Source organism: Cryptomeria japonica, chromosome 2, assembly GCF_030272615.1.
Source record: "Cryptomeria japonica chromosome 2, Sugi_1.0, whole genome shotgun sequence".
Classification (NCBI taxonomy): Eukaryota; Viridiplantae; Streptophyta; class Pinopsida; order Cupressales; family Cupressaceae; genus Cryptomeria; species Cryptomeria japonica.
The window spans coordinates 168001234-168021801 of NC_081406.1; the positions used below are offsets into that span (position 1 = coordinate 168001234).

At 35.1% G+C, this 20568-nt stretch overlaps 1 protein-coding gene across 1 annotated transcript; it reads left to right on the forward strand.

The window, feature by feature from the left end:
* The first annotated feature begins 1592 nt into the window (after positions 1-1592).
* On the forward strand, positions 1593-9846 carry LOC131859565 (glycine-rich cell wall structural protein 1.0-like). Its single transcript, XM_059213483.1, has 4 exons — positions 1593-1744; positions 9225-9351; positions 9403-9673; positions 9827-9846. The coding sequence occupies exons 1-4, from the start codon at positions 1593-1595 to the stop codon at positions 9844-9846; spliced, it is 570 nt and encodes a 189-aa protein (XP_059069466.1).
* The last annotated feature ends 10722 nt before the right edge of the window (positions 9847-20568 follow it).

Consider the following 20568-nt stretch of genomic DNA (forward strand, 5'->3'; position numbering starts at 1 on the left):
ATTGAACTCTTAAACAATATCTGACAATGCAAAATGAGTTCCGGTTAGGTTCTGAAATACTGACTGTCTTTGGTTTGTTGAATACCCTGTCTCTATCTTAGCCAGCTACTGGTTGATCTGAAACCAAAATACGCACATGGAACTATGCTCAATCGCACCGAAACTGATCATCACATACACACCACATCGAAAATAAACCGCCAAATCATTCTTATATATCCGGTCTTGCCACAAAAATAATCTTCTTCATGTTGGCTTCAAGAGATGTAATGTGTAGCTCAAAGTTAGCATCAATCTCAAATAACACATAGCACCGGACTAAAATATTATGACCACATGATTCCTAAAGGTCTTTCCAAACACTGAGATCACAAAAACAATCACCAAAAATACCGCAACCATCACAAATCATTCTAGATCAAAGCATTACTAAAATACCTTGTTATACCATGTTTCATCGATTAACTATTTACTGGTTACCTCCATCTTTCGGATAAGTTGATTCATGATTGCCAGATCAAATCACCATGAAGAGTTGCCATCAATGACAACCCTAAACAAATAATCAACCACCAAAAGTCTCCTGAAATCATTGAATGAGTGTCAATTGCCAACAAGACATTCTACAAGGTTAAGTAGACCACCTAAAATATTTTCTCCTTCTTTGTATTCTATTTTATTAGCAGATTCTGGTGAACCAGAAGGATATGAAGAAGCAATGTAGGTGGATACCAAACAATAGTGGGAGCTAGGCATGAAAGAGGAGATAAATGCCTTGATGCAGAATCAAAATTAAGACTTAGTCCCATTACTTGCAGGAAAAAGAGCCTTGCCAAATAAATGGGTTTATAGGTTGAAAGAGGAGGATGAAGGACAGAAAAGATATAAGGCCAAACTTGTGGTAAAAAAGTTTTGCATAGAAAAAGGGTATAAATTTTTATGAAATATTTTCTCCAGTTGTAAAAATGACTTTAATTACAACTATTCTAAGCCTTGTGGTTGTAGAAGACTTGCATCTTGAACAACTAGATGTTAAAACCACTTTTCTCCATGGGGATTTGGAGGAGGAAATCTACATGAAACAACCATAGGGATATGAGGTCAAAGGTAAGGAGGAGTTAGTGTGCATGTTGAAGAAGAGTCTGTATGGCCTAAAGCAAGCACCCCAACAATGGTATTTTAAATTTGATAGTTTCATTGTTGATCAAGGTTACCATAGATGCCATTTTGATCACTGTCTTTGTTTTAAGAGACGGGATAATAGTAGTTATATTATCTTGTTACTTTATGTTAATGACATGCTTATTGTTGGGTCTAACATGTAGCATATAAATGAACTTAAATAGAAATTAGCGAGGTCATTTGCTATGAAGGATTTGGGTGCAGCTAAGCAAATCCTTGGTATGAGGATTTCACAGGACAAGAAAAATAAAACACTAACTTTGTCCCAAAGTGAGTATATAAAGAAGGTGTTGAAAATATTTAATATGTAGAATTCAAAAGCAGTTATTACACCTTTGGCTAGTCATTTCAAATTGACTAAGGAGATGTGTCCAAAGACATAGGAAGAGATAAATAAAATGTATAACATTATGTATTCATTAGCTGTTGGTAGTCCTAATGTATGTGATGGTATGCACATGGTCAGATATTGCACATGTAGTGGGAGTTGTGAGCAGGTATATGAGCAATTTGGGAATGGAACATTGGAGTGCTGTCAAATGGATTCTCAAGTATTTGAGAGGTACTACTACCAAGGCCTTATATTTTAAAAGATAAAATGCTTCTCTAAGAGGATATATTGACTTTGATCTAGTAGGTGATATTGATACCAAGAGTAGTACTACAGGGTATGTTTTAACTGTAGGGGGAACTGTAGTTAGTTGGATTTCTAGACTGCAAAAGGTTGTTGCACTTTCAACCACTGAAGTTGAGTATGTAGCTACTATTGAAGCTATCAAGAAGATGATTTGGTTACAATGTTTTCTAGAGGAATTGAGCCAAATGCAAGAGGATAGACCATTGTACACTAATAGCCAAAGTGTCATTCATCTTGCCAATAATTCTTCTCTTCATTCGATGACAAAACACATTCAGCTTAGGTACCACTTCATATAATCTATTTTGGAGGATGGCTAGTTACGACTTGAAAAGATTCACATAAGTGACAATCCTATAGATATGTTCATGAAGGTAGTCACACGGGAGAAGTTGATTTCCTCATCAACTTCTATTGGCCTTCTTGGTTAAAAATAATGAATAAAGGAACAACCAAGTCTAGGTGTTTTATATAGTGGGAGCTACAAGTGTGGCGATGTTGTTTAGGATCAATCTCCAAGTGGGAGATCATTGGTATGTGGTGATTGATCATGCAAGTATTGTACACTCATTGGGCAGAGGTGTCGGCCCAAAGGGCTAGAGTAATGGGGATTCCAAGGCTCCCCCCAAAATTTTCTTGTACATCTATGAGAATACGAAAATACATGTATGCAAATATGAGAATATGTGTACAAGTATACAAGAATACGAGTACGAGGAAAATATTATGAGAATATTCTTTTAAGGTTAGGGTTAATTTTAGTTGACTTTGTATGTTGCCCTAAAATTACATTTTATAAGTGGTTGGAATGAAAAAAGGCATTGTAATGGTGTTGTATTATTTTATTGGATAATAAGAAAAAAATTGGATGACTATGTTCTGTGGATGTAGCTCATCTTGGGTGAGCCACGTTAAATCTTTGTTTTATTTCTGATGTGTATTTATCTTCATCTTTGTGTATTTTAATTTGCATATAATTGTTAATTTGTATTTGCTTTAGATTTGCCAAAACCCTAACAATTTCTAAATGGATAATTGAAATAGGAAGTATACATTGAAAAACCAAAAGGATTCAATCTATCAGATACTCTAGATATAGTCTGCAAACTAAAGAAGGCACCATATGGAGTGAAGCAAGCTCCAAGAGATTTGTATGTAAGGCTTGATAGGTATTTGCTAAGACAAGGATTTCAAAAAGGTACTATTAATAGAAATCTCATTTAAGGTTGCACAAAATGACATCTTGATTGTAGTTGTTTATGTGGATGATATAATCTTTGGAGGAAATGATAATATGTGAAAAAAAAATTGATGAGATGCAAGAAGAGTTTGAAATGTCTATGATTGGGGAGATGAATTTCTTTCTTGGTTTACAACTTAATTAGAAAGATGATGGTATATTTATTTCACAATCTAAGTGTGTTAAAGAAATGTTGAAGAAGTTTGGAATGGAAAATGTTAAACCTGTATGTACTCCTATGGCTATTGGTTGTAAGTTGAGCAAAGATGTTGAATCATGAAAGATTGATCAAAGCATATATAGATCGATGATTGGAGGTTTGTTATATCTGACTACTACTAGACCAAATATCATGAATGCAATATATCTTGTGGCTATATTTCAACAAGACCCTAGAGAGACACATGTTGTTGTTATTGTGAAAATAATTTTTAGATACTCGAAAAGAACAAAAGACTATGGTCTATGGTACCCTAAAAGATCTAATTTCACTATGATTGACTAAATAGATACATATTGGGCTAGCTATGTGGATGACAGGAAAAGTACTAGTGGAGGTACATTTTTTCTTGGACCTCAATTAGTTTCTTGGTCAAGCAAGAAACAAGATTCAATATCTTTATCTACCATTGAAACTGAGTACATTGATGTTGCTACTTGTTGTACTCAGGTGTTATGGATGATATAAAATTTGAAGGACATTGGAATATTTTTTGATGAACCCATCTATCTTTTGTGACAATACTAATGCAATAAACATCTATAAAAATTTGGTACTATATTCAAGAATGAAACATATTTCAATTTGGTATCACTTCTCAAGGGAGAAGTTTTTGGAGAATGAAGTAAAACTTAATTATGTTCCTACAAAGGAACATATTGTTGATTTATTCACTAAACCTCTTGCTAAAGATACTTTTGAATATCTCTTGGAAAATTTAGGGGTCATTGCCCCTCCTTTTCTGAACTAAATGCATATAGAGATGCATTAGACCAATGAACTTCATGAATATTAATGTTCTAGACCAATGACTTGGTGCTACCTCTTAGGGGGAGCTTGGTGCAGTGTAAAGTTTTGAAGAATTGAGCAGAATGAGGTGATAGTTTTTTATTTGAGCGTTTTCCTTGATGGAAAAGGGGGAGAGAATGAGAGTTATTGATGTCTGGCAAGAACTTGACTGGTTTCTTGTTTCTAGTATGAGATCTTTTGTTGTTGTTGTTGTTGCTGTTGTCATTGATGTGCTACCATCAATGAAAAAGGAGGAGATTGTTGCAAGGTTAATTAGAATGAGTTGTTTATGTGTTTTCATTGATGTCAACATGCTTTGGTTGTCACTACTAACCACTTGGTGTAAGTATTGTTGAGTTTTTTGTGTGGTTGTGATGGATAATTTGCTCTGCATATCTTCTGTGTTGCATATATCTATTCTTGCGGTTTTTACATGTTGTTAAGCTATGTTTGGACATGTTATATTCTAGATTTGGTGCTCTATATTTCTATGATGACGAAGTTGTGTTTACAAATATGGTTGACAGAGTTTGAAAGTGTTCCTATGCGAAATGCATGCTTCACATTTCTCTGCATTATGGTTTTTGGCATTGCATTTTTGAGTTAATATGATAATGTCCTTAGCTTCATTCTATTTAGTTGGCATGTGTTCTTGGGCTTTGGAAGCATAATTTTCAAGATTGATGGTGTTTACTCTAGGTTTGGCCAACCACAGGTGTTTACACTCTACTTTATTGCTTCAATGATTATAGACTTTTGTATAATGTGTTTGATAATAGTTTTGGTCTTGATTAATATGTGTTATGGTCCACTTTACATTCTTCTCTACCATAAAATATTTAATGCCAACCTAATTTGAATTGTGTTCAATTAAGTTGCGTATCCAACCTTAGGAGATTTTGCATATGAGAGGATGATATATAGTAATGAGTATATGCATATGTGTGTGTATGAGTGAAAGAAAGTGGAATGCAATGAAGGTGTATGCAAGAGGATCTATCTTCCTGATAGTTTGATTGTTAGTGTTGTGTTGTTGAAAAGAGTTGAGCTCTATGACCTTTCATGTATTAGCTACCAGAAGAAGTGAGCTGAAGGTATCTAAAAATCTTGTAATTGCAGAAGTGTATTTGTGGTGGATTCTTTCTCTTTTATTCTTCTTCATTTTGGTAGTGAGCCCTCCAAAGTGAGCCTCTTCTTTCTTTCTCTCAAGCACTGAGCCCTCTAGCAATGAGCCTTTCTTTGTAAATTTCACCTTAACCGATGTCAACCTAACAGGTGTTCATATATTGAGAATAGATTCTCTGTGATTTTTCCCCTAATAGGGTTTTCCATGTAAAACTTGGCGTCTCATTGTGCATGGTGTCTTTGATGTTTCATGTTCATATCTTTATGTGGATTATATGCTAAAGTTGTTGCGGATCTAGTTTGGGAATTAAGTTTAAGATTTTAAACAACTGATTCACCCCCACCTCTTAGTTCTCTTATGCATTGGTATATTCAATAGATTATTATGCAATATGAAATAAAGATACAAGATGGGTCCTAGATACACAACCATTTTAGGTACCCATGTAAAATGAAAATGTAATGCAAGCAAAGGAGATCTCTTACAAATGAAGAAAAAAAAACTTAGGGGGAGAAAATGCATCTCCAAAAGAGAGAAACAAAAAAATATGCATGGATGGAGGACTCAATCACAACCCCAAAGGACTACATACTGTAGACACTCAAAATTGTCATGTCTAATTAAATAAATATTTTATTTATTTAATTATCTAAGCCTAATTCTTCTATTAATTAAATAAATTTTTATTTATTTAATTAATTCATTTATCCTCTTCTAGCCTTATTTCTCATTTAAATAAATACATTTATTTATTTAAATTATCCCTTTCCTAAATTAAATAAATATTTTATTTATTTAATTATCCTACTTCTTCTATTAATTAAATAAATCTTTATTTATTTAATTAATTCATTATCTTTTTCTACACATGACACATGTCATTCATCTCTTATTTCCTACACTACCTACCCCTTTCATTATTTTATTATTTCCTCTACCTACCCTCTAATCCTAGCCGACCTCTCTTTTTACACCTCTCAATCTTAACCCTCCATTTCATATTGTGTCTTCTATTTAAGGAGATGCTTTCTTCATTGTCAAACCCTAATCCCTAATGAGACATGCCTAACTACTTGATCAATTGACTACACTACAATTCCACTTGCAACCACATTCCGTTCTTTGTTGAGCTCTTGTGCATACAAAAATCTGAGAGCAAGTATATCAAGCAAGATCAATGGAGATAGGAAGAATGGAGATCAAAACCCTATTGGACATGTGATGGTATAATCTTTGTGATTTTGAGTTATTTGCATTGTCTTAGGTAATCTTCATATGTTATGGTGGATCTTTGTTCATTGTTAGGCTAGGGTTTAGTGGTTGAATCCATTTTAGTCTTTCAATATTATTGTTTATTGTTATCCATTTTCACCATATACACATACATCATGTACATAAATTGATATCCTCCCCATAAGAGGGAAAGAAGGAGACTGCATAGCCCCCCATAATGGATAATGTCATGCAAACATGGTGATAGCTTGAAGACAAAACATAGTCCAATATCTACAAACAACATTTCTCTCCTTGGGAAGAAGACAAACCAAGTATAAATGCAAGAATGCTTCTCATTTTGGATAGAAATTAGGAAGTGGAATCCAAATGTATGAATATGATGCCTCTTAAATTAGCTCATGTGTTGCCAAGTCCTTGAATGATGAAGATGTCATGAACCAATTAGGTACACAAACAATCACAATAGAAGGTGGCAAAAAAAGAACCAATGGAAATGGATTGTGAACAAGCTCCAAAGACAAACAAGGTCTAACAATAGTTGTACCACAACTATAATAAAATAGGATAGCTAAACCCTCAAATATGTCCTCCAAATATGAAAGGCAATGATAATCCAATTGATCAAGAATGATGGAAGACTCAACTGACATTATAAAATGAGTCAATGAAAATGAAGGTTGATCAACTATAATTGATGAAGAATTAGGAACCTCTAAAACAACTACAAGCTCATCTGAAGTTTCAAAAATCTTCAAAGGATCACAAGCATTGGTTATCATCTCTAAAGAATGAAGAGGCACATTAGAATAGGAAATAAGATCATCAAGGAAAGGTTGAGTATCATGATTGCCATATAACTCTTAAATTTGAGTCCAAAGAGTATGATGAAACTCATAATGAATAATTGACTCCAAAATGTCAGCATCTACATGATTAAAAATGAACAAGATTATACAAATGTGGCAATAAATGAAGCTCACTAAGAGGAGTGATTATGAAATCACTCCAATGCCTATATTTTCCCCTTAAAGAAAAAACCCATTTTCAACTATAATGATTCTTCAAAAAATAAAAACTCAGAGATAAAGCCAACACATAATGATAATGAAGACTTTCATATTAAAAAAAAAAATCCTATGAGGTTAAACATGATTGCTACAAAACATGAACCAATAGGAGTTGAGAAAATACAACACCATAGGAGCCTGAAGATCTTCTGCAAGCCGAATAACTTGTTACAAGGAGAAGCAATGAAGTGAAATCCGAAGAACATACAAAACACAGAGAATATGCTCAAAAAGAGAGAGCTCAATATTCACAAAAATATATAATGTGATTCTTACAATGAAAAGAAAGAACTCAACCTTTAATAGGTCAAGAAACCCTAAAAAGGGAAAATCTAGGTTTGCACATAATAATTAATTAAAATAATTAATTATATGCACCTAAAGTTAGCTTAAGTGTAAAAGAGATAAAGGGAACTTAAATAATTAAACAAAGAATGTTTAATTAATCAAGTAAATACCCAAATACTCTAACACCCCCCCTTAAGCTAGACTTAGGGAGAAGCTAAAACCTAGAACAGCTACTGAAAGCAATAAAAATGGGTCCTGGCAACAAGGCCTGATCAGGTACCCAAATACAATGAAATCTCTATGAATTGGAGAAATAGAGAAAACCACGTGGGAACAAAAATCTACTCCAAAAAGAGATGGAAAAAAATATCACTGAAGCATGAAGACCCTGCAAACTCTGTCGAAGAATAATTGCTGATCTGAAGAACATCCACTGAACTAGAACATGACCAGGTAGAGAAGACTGTAATCTACATGAGTGCCCTCAAATGACACTACTCGAATCAGGAGGCAAACAAGGCAAAACAACTGAAATCAAAGATACAGATGGCATGAGAAACCAAAGCCTGAAGAGTTGATCAATCGAACCATGGAAGCATTAGAACCAACAGGATAAACCTCCCCATAATGCGGAAGTGGGAGAGGGATGGGAACACTGAAAAGGACAGCCAAAAAACCAACTGCATGACGAAGAACCAAGAACATCAAAGGTGCTGAGACACATCATCATGAGGTGAATGTCATGGAAGGAACACTCACTTGACAAAGGAAGATGGCAAACAAAGGCAAACATCAACCCCCTCATGGCACTTGATCAACAGTGCATGTACAACAAGACACAAGATATACAAGATTCCAAGTAAACAATGCATGATGACACTTTATCTTAGTGCGTTTGCATAATTACAAGCTACAATGATAAGAAGACTGGAAATAGAAAAGAGAATCAAAACAGAGACACCCTACTCAGAAAAGAGATCCCAGGACCTGAAACAACTACGATATCCACCAGAGTGCTGAAAAGCAAAAAATTGAATAAAATATGCATGGAGAAGAATCTAGAAAAAAACTCATTTTTCCTGGAAATTACATAGCACAAGATTTCCAAAAATATAAAGTTTTTGAAAAATGGAGTTCGGATGCTCATTCTACGTCTCTCGGAGTGCAAAAAAGAGACCTCACTTTGACCGCAAAAAAGCATAGTCAAACAAAAAAATTGGAAAAAAATACCAACACCATGAGGTCGGCCTCAGAACCAGCTTTCTGATGCCTATTCGTTTTCAAAAAAATGACTCTGTATGCCCAAGATAGGGCCAAAAACCAACCCCCCCCTAAAAAAGCCAAAAAAGGGGGTCTAGTTGCTTGTTGGTGGTCCGGTGGCCAGTGGGTGGCGCACCGTTGGTGGCCGGGCGGAGCTCCAGTGGCTAAGCGGAAGCCAGGTGGCGGCCCAGTGGTAAAGCGGTTACCAATCGGAAAAAAGGGCCGGGCAGGCTGGCGGTCGGGGCTGAGCGCGGAGAACTGAGCGGGGAGTTGGAGGAGGGCCGCAGGCTGAGCGGCGGGGGCCAGGCAGAGGGCCGCAGTCTGAGCGACGGGGGCTAGGGCAGAGGCTGCATGTAGGCGGGGGCTGCAGGTGGCGGTGGCGGCATAGGGAGTAGTGGCGGCTGGGAAGGCAGTGTTGCCGGGAAGCGGTGGCCAGGGACTGAGCAGTGCCGGAGGCTGGCAGGTGGCCAGACCGGCGGGGGCCGGGGAGCCGGAGGCCGGTGCCGGGAAGCGGGAAGAAGACACCAGAGAGAAGCAGGGCTACCAGAAACTAGACAGAGGGGCCGCCGGTGGGGCCACAGGGGCCGGACTGACAGGTTTGACAGGCCTGTCAGTCCGGTACCCTGCGGTACCCAAAAAAAATGTGCCCCCAAAATTTTTTTTTTCCCTTTTTTTTTCGCTTTTTTGAAAGAATTTTTTTAGAAGCAAATTTCGGCCTGCATACCATAAAAAGGCAAATTTTTTATTTTTTTGAAATTTTTTTCTCGATCTGCGTGCTAAGGCCGTATGGCCTGGATCTGAGAAAAAAATTGCTCCCAGAGGCTCAGGAACCAAAATAGGTCTAATTTTATATGACCATAGGGGTTTTTGGGCCTTCTAAGCCCAATGGTGAGGTCCGTTTAGGCCCAAAGTGCTTAGAAAAAATCTCAAACCCTAGGTACATAAAAAATTCCTGAAACCCCAGATCTGCTTCCAAAGCAAAAAATTCTCAAAACAAGAACAGGCAGCTGCAGAACCAGAGCTCTGATACCATATAGGAGTTGAGAAAATACAACACCATAGGAGCCTGAAGATCTTTTGCAAGCCGAATAACCTGTTACAAGGAGAAGCAATGAAGCAAAATCTGAAGAACATGCAAAACACAGAGAATATGCTCAAAAAGAGAGCTCAATATTCACAAAAATATGTAATGTGATTCTTATAATGAAAAGAAAGAACTCAACCTTTAATAGGTCAAGAAACCCTAAAAAGGGAAAACCTAGGTTTGCACATAATAATTAATTAAAATAATTAATTATATGCACCTAAAGTTAGCTTAAGTGTAAAAGAGATAAAGGGAACTTAAATAATTAAACAAAGAATGTTTAATTAATCAAGTAAATACCCAAATACTCTAACAAAACCCTTTTAAGGATGATGTAAAATGCATTTGTGGGTATCCACACCTACAAGCCAACACAATCACCATGACCAGTCAACTAGAAGCCTAAAGTTTGAGCTAGCAATGAAGAGCCCACCAAGGTCAAGAAAAAACTAACACGTTGCTAACCTCTTCCAACCTATGCACACAATATGTAATAGATGAGCGGCTATAGAAAAATCTGAATAGACTCCCACTTAAGGATTGTGGGACTAAAGACTCAATGTTAATGCCCAAATCACGACTCTCGACAAACCCACCACCAAATGCTTTGGCCAAATCCTAACTAGTATAAAATATTTTGCAAAAGACTTTGTAAATGATAAAGTTTGCACTTATTACAAATAGAAATTGGCCAATCAAAACCAAGCATAAGTGGAGAAAAATATGAAAGCCCTATCCAAGGAAATACATGAGCACTCAAAAAGTTTGGATGATTGTTACAATGCCTAAATTTTTATTATTAATTATATTTAATGTTTTAAGTATTTTGAGATGATTGTTACAAAACAATCATGAAAGAGGCAATTCATATGCATAAGTTGTGAGCATTTAATTTTTTAAAAATAAATAATGAATTTAAATTAATTATAATTTATGTATACATAATATAGAAACACTACCTATTCTATTGCGTAGATCTCTGAATCATCTTTCCAATGCTTGTAAAAATTAAAAAATTGAGAAGAAATATAAAAGTTGTGGTCAATTTACTAAAATGTGTTTTTCTAGGATTTTTAAAACGGATATCTATTTTGAAAATATAAAAATTAAGAAAAAAACAACTTGGGGAAACAGATATCCATTTTTAACATTTTAAAAATGGATATTTGTTACTAACATATATCTATATTTTCTAACACAGTTTTTTTCCCTTCATTTTCCCTCAAGATTGCTTTGGGATTTGGCTTGAGGGTGTCAAACCTGGAAAGACAACAAAAAACATGTTTAGAAGTTTTCCTTATTTTTCTAGAATTCACCCATGTGGCTAATGACTTTTTCTTTATCTGAATTTGATAAAATGGAAAGGGTTTATTAAGAAAATTGTTAGCTCCCTATCAATATAGATTTTGTCTTACTTTGAATTTAATTAGTACTCATTATTGACTTTCTACATATACTATGACTAAAGTCTTAATTGATAGGTTGATTGAAAAACATCTATAACTTTAAATGGTTACACATTTTTCGAATCCGAAAAATTGTGCACATTCTATGCGTCCTCTACTATAGGATAAAAGAATTGAATTTCATGGATTTTTTACCAAGTTATGGTGCACAAACATACAAGTTTTTTTATTTTTTAAAAAATTTAATAAAAAAAATATAATTAATTATGTACTTGCCAAAAAAATTGTGTCCTCTACTTATATTAAAAGTTTAAAAAAAAATTATGTTTATTTTGTACAATTGTCTTTTACTTTTTCCTTAAAATTTTAGTACTACTACAATGAAATTTCAATTTTTCACCAAATAGATTTAGATTTTTTGAAAAAAGAGTTATTAGCTTCGAAACTAAATTCAATTTTCTACAAATTGTATTCTTACATATTTTTCAAATTATGTTAAACCCTATTCAAATTTTTTTGTTAAGTTGTCTAACTCTGATTTTCAAAATTTTCATTGCTACTTAAGGGTCTAGTTTGGACCCCCACGATCATGCACACGCCTTTGTAGTATGGATAGGACCATCTGGAAAACATCACTTCATCATCATACTTCTAATCCTCAAATTTATACGTCTAATCCTTATCTCAATGCTTCTTATCCTCAACTCAATGCTTCTTATCCTTATCTAAATATGATATCATCTTGATACCATTTTTACTATCAATCATGAGTATCATCACGATCATTGTTCTTAAACACATCAATGACATATAAAATGTGTTGGAATTTGCATGAAGATTGCATTAATGAAATGTTATGTTGTCATTGATGTCAATTATAACTGGTAGTGATGTTGTTATAATGTTGTTTTGTAACCGGTAGGAAGAGCTAGTGAAGGGTAATGTAACTGGTAGGTGAATTTGTGGAGGAAACCAATATTACTATAAAATGGAGAGGTGAACTGGTAAACCCTACCTATTGATATGATAAACCCTAACCGATGAAGTTTGGTGAATCAGTTGTATTGGTTTATGATCTAATGATGAGCGGTAATAATTAAGACACATATGCATGTTGTATGAGAAGAGTTTCAAATGGTTTTTGGCACATAGAGATAATGGTTTTTATCTTGGGAATGAGCAAGTATATTGCATGTAATGCAAACCACGTGATGACTTATAGAGTTCGATGAAGCGGTGATCAATGAGCAGTCGAGGCTATCTTGAATGATGTGCACAGATTATTATGTAATCCAACGGTCATACTTGAACTGATTTGTTTGTAATCTCTATGAGAGAATTAGGTTTGTGATGTGTTACTGACCTATTGTTTTGTTTATAAGGTCGATGAGTTGTTTTTATTGAAGGGTTAGCAAATTTTAGTTGAGAGTGAGAGTGTGGTTTCTGAACCGGATGATGTATCTACAGTTTGTGTAAAGGTAGATAGGAGCATGAAAAATATCTGAACAAGCAAGTGTAGTGCTATTCAAACAGATCAGCAAACCCCTATTGTTTTCTAACAATTATAGTAGTTAAATCCCCTAACTGGGTAAGCTCTAACAAGCTTAGTGTTATTCAAATCCTCTACTAAGGTTACTCCTTATAGGGTATTACTTCTAATAGGGCATTATAGTCAATCCCTTAACCGGGTGGTCCCTAATAGGATTTGTTCTTAACAAGACTTATTCTAAAGCTTTAACAGGCTTGGCTCCTGATAGGGTGAACTTTAGAAGAGTTCAGAATACTTGTGGGTATTCATCCCCACTGTGGTTTTTCCCATTTGGGTTTCCACGTCAAAAATATTGTGTCAAGTGGTGAATGTTTTTGTGGTTATGTTTACTATGGTTAAATTGCTTAATTGCTAAACCCACTTTGATATGTTATGTTAACCGACAACAATCTAAAATGAGGTTTTACTTATGTCACTAAAGTATTTGGATGTTTGTGAGTTTCAAGTTGTTTTACTGTTAATCTCTTATAACAGTCAACCGGTTTAACTTGTCAGTTTAGAGTTTGCATTAAGAGGATGTTTAAGAGATTGGTGAAAGTTTATATCATTTTTCTATCTACTGATTCACCCCCCCCCTCTCTCAATAGTTGACCGGATCCTTATTCTTTCATCATACCATCAATTGGTATTAGAGCTTCTCAGGTCCTCTAAGGTCTAAGCCTAACAGTTTGAGGTAAAGATCTTGTAGAACATGATGAAGAAGGAAGGTCCGAAGTTTAATAGAGAGAACTATAGAATATGGAGTGATAGAATACAAATTTTATCAAGAGTTTAGGAAGTCAATACTGGGAACAAGTTGGTACGCAATATGTTGCACCTAGTGGGATTATGATTGATGATAAGAAGAAAGAGCAACAAGAAAACAATCAAGCATTGGAGGCCATTATCAATTCTTTGTCTAATGCAAAGTATGTAGATGTTCATGGTCTGGAAACTGCCTATGAGGTATGGAAGAAACTTGAAGAGATTTATAGTGGTGATGAACATGTGAAGATTGCCAAAGAAGAGAGTCTAAGAGGAAAATTTGACAACATGCGGATGGTTGAAGGTGAGAATATACAATAGTATGGTCAAAGGATCAAAGAGATAGTTGGTGAGATAAAAAGTGTTGGTGGTAAAGTGGAAGATGCCACAATGATTAGTAAGGTGTTGAGAAACCTGCTACCGGTCTACGCTATCTGAGTTGCAGCCATTCAGGAGCTAAAATCTATTGACAAAACTTGTCACAACCTCCTTTATCACTTTTTGATTTGATACAATTCTATTATATTTTTGGTTGAGCTATTAAAAATGATTGAATAAATATTATAAAAGAATAAAAATGGACACACACACACACACACACTTGGAGAATATAATTCAAAAGGCATTATTTATTTTCTTATTTTACCATTCCCAATTATGGCACATGTTGTAGGAGAAATTAGAAGCTTCTAGAGGAATCTCCAACACCTTGCATGTAACTCCCCCACTAGGTTTTTAATCAATTTGCATGAGTCCAATAATGGAAAAGAATCTCATTTTTAATTAAGTTCTCTAGATAGTGGAATTGAGGGATTTCTCCTATATATTGTATGCAAGTTTTCAAAAAAGGGAGTTGATTATGTTTTGAAGAAAATTTCCCAAGTTTTTAGTAGTAGGATCTTCTTTGGTAGTCTCATTTTCATTGCAGGATTGTTAAGTTGTTCTTGAAGATTTCTCTCAAGTTGCAAGGAAGGATCTAAAAAGGATAGCTAGAGGATTCAACTTCGAGCTTCAATAAACCAGGTTCTCTTCTTTTATATGAGAAATTTGTAATATAAAAAAAAAATAGTTCTAGATCTCCCTTTATATAAAGAAATTTTTTTATTTAGATTGTAAATCTTTTCTTCTTTATTAGGGATAAATAATGATGAAAATACTTTCATATAGTGCATGTAAAAGGTAGCTTTATTATTATTTAAATTTCTTTAGAAAAATATATGTATGATCTTGCTTTTGCTTTTTCCAAAAGTTTTTTTTTGATATGTGCAAAAAAGCATATTTTCCATTATATTAAATTTCTTTTTCTGAGATTAAAACTCTTCCCTGTGTGATTAAATGATATGAATCTTAATCTTTATTATTATTCTCTTGAATTCATTTCTCTGGCTCTTCGAATGGAAATATGAAAGTAGATCTCATTCCTTAATTAAATCCTTCTCTGTGAATGTAGAAATAAATCCCGAATGTAGAAATAAATCCCTCTCTGCGAATGTAGAAATAAATCCCTCTCTGTGAAAAATGAGGTATAAATCTCTCTATGAATATTAGCTGAAAAAAATGAGGTATAAATCTCTCTCGGAATACTAGTTCTGTACATTGCTGAACAATTTAGTTCTCTGTGTTATTCATCCCTGAGAATAAAATCTTATTCTCATTTGTTTTACAATAATATTTCTACTTCTCATATATCTGATTATTTATTTCTCTCTATGTTTAAATAAATTGAAAATGAAAACTATATATATATATATATATATATATATATATATATATATATATATATATATATATATATATATATATATATATATATATATATATATTATCGTTAAAAATTTATGAAAATTATCGCAAATTTTTTATTACAAAAAGGGAGGGTCTTGGAAATTTATTTCAAAAAAGAAATATTGGGCATCGTGCAGGGAGAGGCAGCTATAAGGTAACCGCCGAGGGTAGTGGTACCCTCCACTACCCCTACGGTCACTGTCAGGACAGTGGCCGCAGGGGGAGTGGAGGGGCCCACGGTGTCCCCTTTCCTCTGCGGGCCTACACCTACAGGACTGCAGAGGTGACGGGACTTGTGGGTCCCCACTCCCCATTTGCATTTAAAACAAGATTCGCTTTTTTGTTTGTTGTTATTTTTAGTTTTTTTTTATAAATTGAAAATTAAAAAAAATTGTTAATTATTTATTTAATTAGTTATATATATATATAGATATATATATAAAAATTTCTTTAAGGTAAATTTAAGTTAGTAAATTAAACTTAGGAAAATTTATAAATAATTAAGATATTGGGTAATAAATTTATAATTTTAAATTTATGTGTATAATTGAAATCTCTCAACCCATTGGAGATTTATTGGGTTACTTAGTCGATAATTTTTAGATTCTTTTAAAACAATTAAGTCATAATATTATGATTTGATCCAAAATTGCCCAAAGTCTAAACTAATTATTCATTTTGAACTAGTAATGCTATAATTAAATTATTCTCGTGATAGAAGTAAACATTTCTTTATTTTGCATGTAAATGACACTAATTTTACATCATCGAATTACTTATATATTAATTTGCATTCATGATCAAGTTACATTTCCATCATTTTCATGCAAATCACATGTTTTAATACGTGAGTTCATAATTGTCATTATCGTGCAATCATATATTAAATAGTTTAGTTGTAGAAGAATGGTAATTCTATCAAGTGGTAATTGAATGCCATCGAAGTAGTTATTTCAATTAATTAAACCTTGCAATTGCGTACATTCAATTCATAAATGTTTTCATAGCTTCTTAGTTAGAAAACTAAATAAAGGAAGTCGGAAAACCAAAACCTAGTAGCGTTCGGTATATACAGTGCCTCTGGGTCACGCTTACGGGTAATGCCATCGTGTTGAACTACTGCACTTAACGCCTAATAAAGCTGCATCAACGACGTCTGTGGCATCGTCCCTATAAATCGTTGGGGAGTAATAAGGGACACTTGGAAGTTAAAATCCAAGGGGCACGTAATCCCCCTTGGATCGATAATCTAATAAGATAATCCTAAAATGATCTTTCATCCGCTGAGTTAAACCATAGTAAACTCCTATAGGGATGATTGAGCGAAATGCTTTTACAAAATTGATTTAATCTCGAAGAATTGTTAACGATTGACTATTGGTCAAGGGTGACACTTTTGATAAGAATTAGGATCTATTTGTTTTAGGCCACAAGCAATAGGCCATCTTGAGGCTTTGCTTAAGCGCTACCACTGTGGGTAGCAACCGCAGAGAAACTATCTGGGACATTGACCCTAGAAAGGGTTGCATACCCACTAATCAGTTTACATCAAACCATAGAGTAGAAAATAGAACTACATACTTTATGCCTTGATCTCGTGCCGAAACGGGTATGTAGGCAGTCTTGGGACGGAGTTGTCCCTAGTACTCAGGTGTTCGTGGGCGGGGTCTAAGCTTTGGTAAGAAGATGGGTTGAGAAGAATCCTAATTCGAAAGATAAGTATAAATAAAAGAAGAAAGTAATTCAATGCATACTCGGAAGGAATCCCGTATGGATTTGCTTGACTTCCCGAGGCTTTAAGCCAAATTTCGAGGCGGAATTCAAGCTTGTATTATATTAATTGATTTCTCCTAAGGACGATGACCTTGGTGCACTCCTATTAGAAGAGTATAGTACTTAGTGAGTGACTCAGGACCCGAATGGTCCCGATGAGTGTAAGTCTCTGGCCAGGGCACCTCCTATCCCTATTTGATAGATGCCTACCCCATATGGGTAGATGCCTATCCTGTATTGGATAGATGAAACCTTATGTCCCGTATGGATAGATGCCTAACCCGTATGGTTCGATGCTCATCCCGAATGGATAAATGCCTAATCCAAATGGATGGATGATCAGAGTATGCAATTGAATCAAACACAAATAATTAAATTTAACAAAAAAAAAGAGGTCAAATTTTGTTGAGTTAAGTACGATGGGTTATTACATGTGGTATCAGAGCAAAGGTTCAAATCTAGGCCTTGTGCTCACTTCAACTTACACAACTAAGGGAATGTTTTGCAATGGTAGAAATTAAATTTTAAAAATCTTAAATCAATAACTAACTACATAATTTAACTTTTAGGTAAAACCCTAAAATGGCTAGAGGAAGAGGAAGAGGAAGAGGAAGAAGAAGGGGTAATGGAAGACACGCTACCACTAGGAGACAAAGGGAAAAAATAATGAAGAAAACCATGAAGAAAACCATGAGGAAGACCATGAAGGGGATCAACATAACCCAGGGAATAACGAAGATGGGGTCGAGGCTATAATCAACCTCCTAACCAAACAAAGGGATAAAATCAACTTCTTGGAGCAATCAATGCAGGACCTTAGGGCAAGGCAGAATGACATTGAAAATCGAAGTGGTACTAAAAATGGAAACCTTGGTAGCAATCAATAGAATATGATGGGAAATAGAAAAGAAAATAACATATTGGAACTCTCTAAGGACTTGAAGAAAATCACCCCTCCTATGTTCGATGGGAGGCAAATTGGTGAAGGAGCTGAGAATTGGTTAAATGAAATGGAAAAGTATTTTGAATTAAGAGATTTTAGCGAAACAACCAAAGCCTTATGGGGCTCCTATCAACTCATAGGGGAGGCAGCTAGTTGGTGGACCAACACCAAGGAGCAAAATGGGTATAGTAGGGATACGATCACATGTGAACAATTTATTCACCACTTCCGTAAAAGGTGGCTCCCTCAATTGTTCTTTGATGAGAAGGTGACAGAATTCCATATTCTACGTCAAGGGCCCCTATCAGTCCAACAATATTGGGATAAGTTCGCCAAATTACTTAAGTACGTACCAATGTACTAGAAAGATGAAGAAGGCCAAGCGAGGAAGTTCATTTTGGGACTAAATACCAACATAGGGGCAGAGGTTGACATGCATGGACCCAAAAACATGAATGAAGTACTTGAAAAGTCCCTAAGGCAAGAGAGGAAGATTCAAACCCTAACAATAGCAGGGCAGAACTATAATGGGAACCACTCATTTAAAAGGAAGCAAGAATTCAAGGGGAACACAAACTTCAACAAGAGTCAAAGGGATAATTCTTCTGAAAGAAGACCACCCCCTAATCAATATCAGAGGAATGGAAATAACAATAATAACAGGGGCAGTAATAATAGAGGCAACTATAATAGGAATAACCAGCAGAATAGGATAACTTATCCACCCAGGGCCAATGAAAAAAGGAATGATCCCCCTAGGAATCAAGGTAGGAGGGGTCCTCCAGGTGGATGCTTTATGTGTGGGGGAAACCATTTTGCTAGAGAGTGTCCTAGGATGCAAGGTCAAATTAGGGCCAATCAACCCCAACAAGGGCCCCAACAAAGGATTTATGCAGCAGTTAGGAACCGAAGAGGGAGATTCCAGAATGTTCCCATGGAAACTATAGGTACACTATTCGAACAACCAATTTCAATTCTAATTGACACTGGGTCATCTGAATGTTTCATCTCACCTGAATTAGTAAGCAAATATGCATTAAAAGTTAATCAAATGGAGTCATCATGGATAGTTCAATATGGGGATAAGGCAACTAGGGAAGTAACTAAGTGTTTGCCAAGGGCAAGGGTACAATTTCTTGAGTTTGAAACAAGGGTAGACCTCTATGTGGCATCCCTAGGATTATATGACGTAGTTATTGGAATGAGTTGGTTAACAAATCATCAAGCTAATGTAGATTGCTATAGCAAAGTTGTTGAATCTTTGGATGATGAGGGGGAAAGGGTCAGAATCCAAGGAAAGTTTAAGCCCATTAATATATAAACCATATCAGCCATGCAATTAAAGAAGGAAAGAAGAAGAGGAGGCCTAATCTATATGGTTGAAATTGATGAAGGAAAAGAGGAAAATACCCCAACCTTTGAAAATACCCCTTTCTTAAAGGAATTCAAAGATGTATTTCTAGAAGAATTACTCGACTTACCCCCTAAAAGGAAGTTTGACTTTTCTATCGACGTACTACCGGGAGCTGAACTAGTATCAAGGGCACCTTACCAAATGAACACAACTAAATTACAAGAGCTCAATATGCAATTAGAGGAACTCTTAGCTAAGGGATTAATAAGGCCAAGTGTATCACCATGGGGAGCGCCAGTCTTATTCATTAAGAAGAAGGATGGAACCTTAAGACTGTGCATCGACTATAGGATGTTGAACAAGGTCACAATAAAGAATAGGTATCCCTTACCATGAATAGAGGATCTTTTTGACCAAATGAAAGGAGCAGCAGTTTTCTCGAAGATAGACCTCCGATCAGGATATCATCAACTCAGAATTAAAGAGGAGGAAATTTTGAAGACAGCTTTCAAGACTAGATATGGGCATTATGAGATCACAGTAGCTCCTTTTGCTGTAACCAATTCCCCAGCTACATTTATGAACCTAATGAATAGTGTACTCCATGACTACTTGGACAAATTTGTTTTGGTATTTCTGGATGACATATTGATTTACTCTTGGAATGAGGAGGAACATTTAGTACACCTACAAATTATTTTGCAAAGATTGAGAGAACATAAGTTATATGGGAAACTATCAAAATGTGCCTTCTTCGAGGAAAAGATTCACTACCTTGGGCATATAATATCAAAGGAAGGAATAGCAATTGATCTAGATAAGATAAAGGCAATAGTAGAATGGTCGATCCCTAAAAATGTTTCAGAGGTAAGAAGCTTTATGGGA

Excerpts from the sequence above, each read along its gene's own strand:
- LOC131859565 (XM_059213483.1), top strand. The coding sequence starts at position 1,593 with ATGTATTCATTAGCTGTTGGTAGTCCTAATGTATGTGATGGTATGCAC. Across the intron at positions 9,352-9,402 it reads GGCTGAGCGGCGGGGGCCAG|GCGGGGGCTGCAGGTGGCGG; the intron begins GCAGAGGGCCGC and ends GGCTGCATGTAG. Across the intron at positions 9,674-9,826 it reads TGTCAGTCCGGTACCCTGCG|GCCGTATGGCCTGGATCTGA; the intron begins GTACCCAAAAAA and ends CTGCGTGCTAAG.